We start from the raw sequence: 7,962 nt of genomic DNA on the forward strand, positions 1-7,962 counted from the left end.
AATAATAATAATAATAAGTTCTGTAATCATTCTTAGTAAACATGATTCGTTGACATTAGCTCCTCTGGGACTATGGTATCAGAACAGATAGGGTGATACGTGCAAATAGACCAGACGTGACGTTGATTGACAAAATCAAGAAGAAAGTATCACTCACTGATGTCGCAATACCATGAGAAACCAGAGTTGAAGAGAATGAAAGGGAAAATATGGGATATACCAGTGGAAACTGTACCCATAATCATAGGAACACTAGGCACGATCCCAAGATCCCTAAAAAGGAATCTGGAAAAACTAGAGGCTGAAGTAGCTCCAGTACTCATGCAGAAGAGTGTGATCCTAGAAACGGCGCACATAGTGAGAAAAGTGATGGACTCCTAAGGAGGCAGGATGCAATCCGGAACCCCACACACTATAAATACCGACCAATTGGAGGACTGTGATAGATCCAAAAAAAATTATAATAATAATAATAATATTTCGGAAGGAGACCCTCTCGTAGACATGTTTTGTTAAAAATGACAGCTGCTTCAGCACTATTAATCTTATAAAGAGTCTTCTCTATCTTTCTGATGACGGCTTTCTCGTTGTTGCTTAGACTGGCGAGCAACGCACCAAAGGGCATGGTAAAATTCGGTTGAGTCATTTGATTTATTATTGCTTATACAATTCTCTCTCTCTCTCTCTCTCTAACGCGACGTTTCCTCCTGATCGACAGGACATTATCAAGCGATAACTGCTGAGGGACTGAATTCCAGTGGTTGTTTGTTGTTGTTTTTGATTTAGCTGACCTTGTGTCAGCACGGGCTCTTGCTCACAGAGCAGCCCGTAACTCAGGATGGTGAGAAGGTGGTAATGGTAGGATATGGTTCTTTATTTGGTGATAATGCGTGAGTCGATGAGTGTGATATTGGAAAGAAACTTTTGATGGGTAAGGTTGTCCAACCTTTTTAAACCCTAAGGTGCCCTTCAGTGGTAGGAAAAGTGCTATAGTAGTGAGTGTTGGCAAGTCAGAGAGGCCAACAGATGAGAAGAAGGAAGGGTATGAGTCTGAGAAAAAGATTGCTAGTCAGTTAGCTTGTGAGGTCCACAAAACATTTCCTTATTCCGTTCCAATTCCGAGTGGGAAGTAGTGTGTGTGTTGATGCATGAGGCTGAAGGAATCTGTGCATGAGGTGAGGTAGTGATGAAGGATGTCAGAGTCGGGGCTTGCTTTTGGATGTTGGGTGATGTAGGTTGATGTTGGCTGTCTTTGTGTCAGTCATGCACTGGGTGGATTGTTTGTTATTCTGTGTTTTATGGTTTGTATGTGAGTGGATAGGGATGGCAGGGGGTGTGAGGGGTCTTGACTGATGTCCCCGAGATTCTGCTATTTAGGAGTTTTTTTTTTTTTGCACCTACCTTGGTGGTGGGTAGGAGCATAGGAACCCTGTAAGCTGTTGAGTGTTGTTTAGGATGTGTCTTGTTATTTGAGTGACTGATTGTTGATCTCCTTCATGACTTTGTCTTGGTTGTTGTGTTTATTCCAGTGTTGTTGTTGTTGTTGTTTTTGATTTAGCTGACCTTGTGTCAGCACGGGCTCTTGCTCACAGAGCAGCCCGTAACTCAGGATGGTGAGAAGGTGGTAATGGTAGGTATATGGTTTCTTTATTTGGTGATAATGCGTGAGTTTATGAATGTGATATTGAAAGAAACTTTTGATGGGTAAGGTTGATCAACCTTTTTAAACCCTAAGGTTCCCTTCAGTAGTAGGAAAAAGTGCAATGTAGTGAGTTTGGCAAGTCAGAGAGGCCAACAGATGAGAAGAAGGAAGGGTATGAGTCTGAGAAAAGATTGCTAAAGTCAGTTAGCTTGTGAGGTCCACAAAACATTTCCTTATTCTGTTCCAATTCCGAGTGGGAAGTAGTGTGTGTTGTTGATGCACGAGGCTGAAGGAATGCTGTGCATGAGGTGAGGTAGTGATGAAGGATGTCAGAGTCGGGGCTTTGCTTTTGGATGTTGGGTGATGTAGGTTGATGTTGGCTGTCTTTGTGTCAGTCATGCACGGGGGTGGGATGGATGTTTGTTATTCTGTGTTTTGTGGTTTGTATGTGAGTGGATAGGGATGGCAGGGGGTGTGGAGGGTCTTGACTGATGTCCCCGAGATTCCGCTATTTAGGAGTGTTTTGCACCTACCTTGGTGGTGGGTAGGAGCATAGGAAGCCTGTAAGCTGTTGGGTGTTGTTTAGGATGTGCTTGTTATTTGAGTGACTGATTGTTGATCTCCTTCATGACTTTGTCTTAGTTGTTGTGTTTCTGGGCAGTGTAATATATAGTGTTCCAGTGGTTCTTCTGTATTTGTTTCACAGTATTTACATGGTTTAGGGTTGTTTTCTATTTTTTGCCATGTGCATTGGTATCCAAACCTTAGACGGTGTATTATTACCGCTAGTGCTCGTGTCATGTTCTTCGGTATGCTGTGTGGTTGAAGTTGTGTGGTGTCTGCATACCATTTTGCAGTCTTTGGAGCCGTCCGAAGATGGCTCTCACTGATTTTGCTTTCCTCCTGTGTTTGGCAGTATGCTGCTGCTATGCTTTTTTAGTTGGGTTAGTGAGAGGTTTATTTTGATGTTGACATTGTTTATGTGTAGCCCGCTTTTGCCAGGGAATCAGCTTCCTCATTTCCTTGTATTCCAACATGGCTCGGGATCCAGTTGAGAGTTATTTGTCTGTTTCTGCTTTGATGGAGTTTTGCCAGTGCCCATATGCTCGTTAGGAGTTTGATATTTTCCTTTGCTTTGCCTTTTGTGATGGCTTGTATTGCTCCTTTCGAGTCGGTGTGTATTGTAGTGTTGCCCAGTCTGTGTTGGGAGTCTTCTAGTGCTTTGGCGATAGCTATCAGCTCTGTCTGTAGTGTGGAGGCATTGTCGGAGAGCCTCCAGCTTCCTTTGAGTGTTGTTGAGTAGACCCCTGCTGCTGCTGCTTGGGACGCTGAGGTCTACTGATCCATCTGTAAGTATATGTTTTGTGGCTGTTGTCAACTGTATTGCTTCTTGTGCTGCTTGCTTTAACTGTTGGGTGGTGCATGCTTCCTTGCGCTTGCCTGGAAGCAAGAATTGTGTAGTTTGTGTTAAAAGGTTCTGGTTCCCAGGGTGCTGATTCTGTGTATTCACTGAAGGGGGTGTCTTCCCTGATGGCTGCAGCATGATTTTGCATGCCTACTCTTCTCAGTGTATCTAGAAGGTCTCCAGCATATGTTTTGGGAGGGTCTAGCTCTTCATGGAGATTAATGCATTTCCTGATCTCCTTTTGAGTGGACAGTCTCTGTCATTTTTTAAGGTTTTTAGCAGGATGGATGTGTTTCTCTGATCTATCCTATGAGTCAGAGATTGTAGTTTTGTTTCATGTCTCAGGATGCATAGGTTTGGTCCACATTGGTGCTCCTGTAATGAGTCTTAAGGCATGTTTTGGATTACCTCAGAACTTTTTTGTTCGTGCTTGTGAGATTAGTGAGGACTGGTGCGGCATACTCTACTGTTGATCTTATTGTCTGTATGTAGAAAATTCTGAGGGGCATGGTATAACGGCTCCCTGCCTTAGCGAGGTGATTCTTTCATGGCGTTTTGTCTGCATTTGATCTTTTGTTTAAGTGTTTCTATTTCTTTGTGTGGTGAGAGCTGTATGTGATGTTGACTCCTAGGTACATGAAGTTGTCTACCCATTCGATGGGTTCTCCCATGAGTTGTATTGGGTTCAGGTAGGTCTGTATTGTATTTGATTGCCATTGCCTTGGTTTTTGCCGTGTTGATTTTAGTCCTAGGACTGTGCATTTGTTTTCAATCTGTGTTATCGCGATTTGCATGTGTTGGTGGGCTCTATGCCTGTCTGTGCTGACCAAGCACACATCATCTGCATATATGAAAATTTCAACTCCATTTGGGAAGTTGCTGTTGGCTAATTTCTCCATTAGTATATTGAAGAGGAAGGGGCTGAGTATTCCTCCTTGAGGTGTTCCATTTTCCAGACTGAGGAATTCGGAGGTTGCTCCTTGAAAGGTAACTCTGGCTTGTCTGTTTTGCATGTATCTTTGGTCCATGCTAGAAGGTTGCCTTTAACCGTCTTGTTGGCTAAGGCTGCTAGGATAGCAGCTGCACTTGCAAGTTCGTAGGCTTTTCTAGGTCGAGAAATACTACGATTGCTTTCTTGTTATTTATTGTGGCCATCACATCTGCTAGACATTCCTGTGTGCCTATCCCCTCTTTGTAGCATATAAGCGGTGGTGTAAGGGCCCTGTTTTCCACAGCAGTCTGTTGAACACCATTCTCTCTGGCCGTCTTTTCTGTGCAGCTGATGAGAGAAATGGGTCTGTAGCGTTGGGCTCCTTTGGTTTGGGAATTGGGTTGTGTGTTTTGTGGTTCCATTGTGTGGGTCTGATCTGATCTGTGTACGTTCTGTTTATTATGTGGAGATGCACTGTCTTTGCTGCGTTTCCATGTTTTTTTACATGCTATATGTAATCAGTCTGCTCCTGGTGCTGTGCTGTTCCCTTTTGGAGGGCTTTGTCAAGTTCTTTCATTGTGAATGGTGTGTCCGTGTCATCAGAATTGCTGCAGGCTGTATTGATGATTCTCCATCTTCCAGGATTGAGTGCCACTTGTCTTTCTCGTGTGACTGGTGGTAGGTTGAATTGATTTGGTTCTGTCTGCAAAGTGTTGTGCTAGTCTGTTTGCTTCAGCTAGAGGGTTGGGATGGTGTGCCTGTGTTGGCCTGGTCTTTCCTGATACCTTGTTGAACCACTTGAACATCTTTGCAATGGGCGTCATTCGAGTGGTTTCTGAGCACCATTTTAGCCAGGTTTCCTGCTTAACCTCCTTAGCAGTTTGGGCTGCGTGGGTTTACGACTTCTCTTAGGATCGTGTGCAACTCGTCGGTGGGGTTCCTTCTGAATATTTTCCTTATTCTGTTTACTACTCTTGAGTTCATTTCTTTGATTCTGAGTTGTAGTACCAACTGTCCTTGTGGTGGAGTTGCATTTGTTCTGAAGGCTTTCTTTGGCATGGAAATGTTTGCTGCGTTGTGCAGGCTCTCTACAAAGTCCTGTTGGAGCATGCATATGTTGAGGGCTGGATTTTGAATGTACTGTGTTGCCCATGTGTTCATGTGGTTTGAAATGTTGGCCAGTTTGCTAGGTCCGGTCTCCATCCTGCCGGAGGGGGTGGCGGTGGTGGGGGAATTTTCATTATCTTTAGTTTTGTTTCAGTTGCAAAATGGTCACTGGTTAGAGTTGGGTGCACTCTCCATGCAGTCTTCTTTCAGGTTTCGAGTTATGAAGCTTAGTCTAGCCTGCCACCTCGTAGGTGTGTTGCTTCATTTGTGTCATTTATTAGTGCAACGTTTCCCCCCCCCCGGAAAGAATTCTTTCCATTAGGATGTGTATGTGTCTGCCTGTTGCATTTGTGTGCTGTCTCGACTGTAAGCATGGGTGGTGTGCATTGAAGTCTCCTGCAAAGAAGGTGTTTTCTCTGGAGGCTGCACTGAAGAGGTTCTCTCCTTCAAAGATTTTTCATGCCCTTTGTAGATATTGTGTATGGTGAGTGACGTGTTCGCTAGTCTTATGAGGACACTTAGTGTCTCAATTCCCATCACCACAGTTTATGTTTCTTATTTTTTCCGAGGGAATTGTTGTTTTTATTAGGGTGATCAGCCCTCTATTTGAATCTGTATGTGGAGTTTTATAAACTGTGTATCCTTTGAATGTGAAGTTGTTGTTTTCCCTAATTAGTGTTTCCTGCAGCAGGATGACGTCGTGTCTTTCTGAGAGTACTCTTGATGTAGTATGGCATATTTTGTGTTGGCACTGTTTATGTTCCATTGTAATATTTTTAGACTGGTGTATGATGAAATGTCTTCAGTGTTCTGGGGGCGTGTTTGGTGTAGATTGTTTCCTTCCATCTTAATAAGGTGTCAGTGCTACAATCGTTTTCCTGAGGTCAGCTGTTAGGTTTTAGGTTTGGAAACAATTGTTGAAAATTGCCCTCACAATTTTCTCTATTTCCCTCCTAAAGTCGTCTTTACTGAGGCGGTAGGTTGGGTTTCTCTGGTGACTGCTCTACGGTGTTGTGCTGACTTTCGGCACTGGTACTACCGTCACGGGTGGAGTTGGGGTGGGGGGTGTGTGCATGTGATTGGGTGGGGTTGGGAAGTAGGGGTGTTTTGTTTCCGAGTTGATGTGTAGAAGGACATGGTTTTTGAGGCAGGTGTGGTGTGTTGTTTGTGTCTTGGTTTTGTGTCTGTCTGGGGGGTCTCTGTGGAATGTGTTCCGTTGTTGGTCTTGTTGTGGTTTTTGTGTAGGTGGATTGCGTCTTTGATTGGTGGGGGGTTTCTGCTGCCTATATCTGGGTTCTTGGTGTCTGTGTTGCTGTGGTTGTTGTTGCTGTAGTGGAGGTGGGTTGTATTCCGTTGGTCGCTGAGGATGTGATTTGTTTGTTGGGTGTTGTTGTTGTGTAGGTGGGTTTGTTGTGGTAGGTGTTGAGGGTATGATGTGTGTTGTGGGGGAGGTTGTGTTGCTGCTGCAACGTTCTGGTGGTCTGGGGGTTCTGGCCTTTCATTCGCCAAATCCTTTTTAGTCTTTCCGGACAGCTTTATGCCAGGCGTGATGCTGCCCTTTACAATTCGGGCATTTTGCTGTCGTCCTCTCTTTCCTTTTGTAACGATCTAAGCACTCTTGTGTTGGGTTGTTTGCCACTACAAATCCCACAAATGTGTTTCGTAGCCACATTCTCGTTGGTGGTGGTCCCAAATCTTTGAAACCACCATAAAAGCACCTTAGTGGTTCAGGGGTGAACTCTTCAGTGGGGAATTTTCCCCATATTGGTATGTTTTACTTCGGCAGGTTGACCTTTTCCCCCTGGAAGGTTACAAGAACCTTTCTTGTTGGTTCTCCCTGCTTTGTTGTGCACTCGGTGGCGTCTAACAAACAAAGGAAGAGGTCTTTTATGGGGTCGATTGGGAGGTTTACTGGGTATCTGCATATGAGTCCTTTCTGTATTCTGGTCGTTTGGGTCCAGTGCTTTTGCAATGTCCGTCCTTCTTGAGTACTTCTTCGGCATGTTTGTCTTTAGGTATCAGAATGAATTGTCCTGTTCGGGTTGGTCGTGCCTGGAAAACGATGTCCTTGTGTCTGTCTTCAATGGCTTTTATTGTGTGTAAGCTGTTTCTCCAGGTTTTTGTATTGGTTTGAATCTCAGTCGTGGGAATTCGGTGTCTGATTGCAAGTTAAAAGTGTCCGTGTTTTGTGTTGATTTCTTCATGTTTTTCTTACTGCGTACAAGTGTAAAGCCATCATTGTCCTGTGCAAAGGTCGTCTTCCGTGTCAGAGCAGTCTAGGGAGAGGAGCTGTTGGTTGGGATGTTCTTTTGAGTGTGCATGGAGAGTTATCAGGGGGAGAGGAAATCCGTGGTCTTTGTGTCACATCGTCGTGAGGGGGAGTTGGTACCTGATCTATTTCGTCTTCTAGTCGTGTCATGGATGTGATGGGGGCTGAGGAGTCGTCATGGATGATGTGATCTTGTGATATGATAGAGGTTGAAGGTTCCATGTCTATGTAGTGGATATTATGACGGGGTGAGTGAATAAGTGATTGGTTGTGTTTATGTCGCCTGAAGGGCTTGGATGTTGTTTAAGTTATCTTGGAATCTAGCTTATGGAAGGCGCCAGCCTATGGTTTCCTGTGCTACTTGCAATATAGTATTGCGGACAGTAGGAAGATTTGTCTCTTTTGTCTTGCTTCTGTTGAGTTTTTAGACCCCAAGGGCTACCAAATGTTCCACAAGAGAGACGGTGTTAATAAGAGAAAGTTATTTTTGAGAAAAGGAGGAGTGATTTTAAGTCTTCAAATTGCTTATAAGAGTGAGAGAGCTCTCTCAAATCTTATTCTCCCTTGCCAAGCACGCCAACTATAAAGTCGGCAGGGCTAAAATGCAG

At 44.2% G+C, this 7,962-nt stretch overlaps 1 protein-coding gene across 1 annotated transcript; it reads right to left on the reverse strand.

Annotated features, from left to right (window-relative positions):
- Nucleotides 1-6,088: 6,088 nt before the first annotated feature.
- On the reverse strand, nucleotides 6,089-7,088 carry LOC135222132 (uncharacterized). Its single transcript, XM_064260300.1, has 2 exons — nucleotides 6,864-7,088; nucleotides 6,089-6,580 (listed from the first exon to the last, which is right to left on the reverse strand). Exons 1-2 carry the CDS (start codon nucleotides 7,086-7,088, stop codon nucleotides 6,089-6,091), a joined length of 717 nt encoding a protein of 238 aa, XP_064116370.1.
- Nucleotides 7,089-7,962: the final 874 nt, after the last annotated feature.

This window comes from Macrobrachium nipponense, chromosome 3 (assembly GCF_015104395.2).
Source record: "Macrobrachium nipponense isolate FS-2020 chromosome 3, ASM1510439v2, whole genome shotgun sequence".
In the NCBI taxonomy this organism is placed as follows: Eukaryota; Metazoa; Arthropoda; class Malacostraca; order Decapoda; family Palaemonidae; genus Macrobrachium; species Macrobrachium nipponense.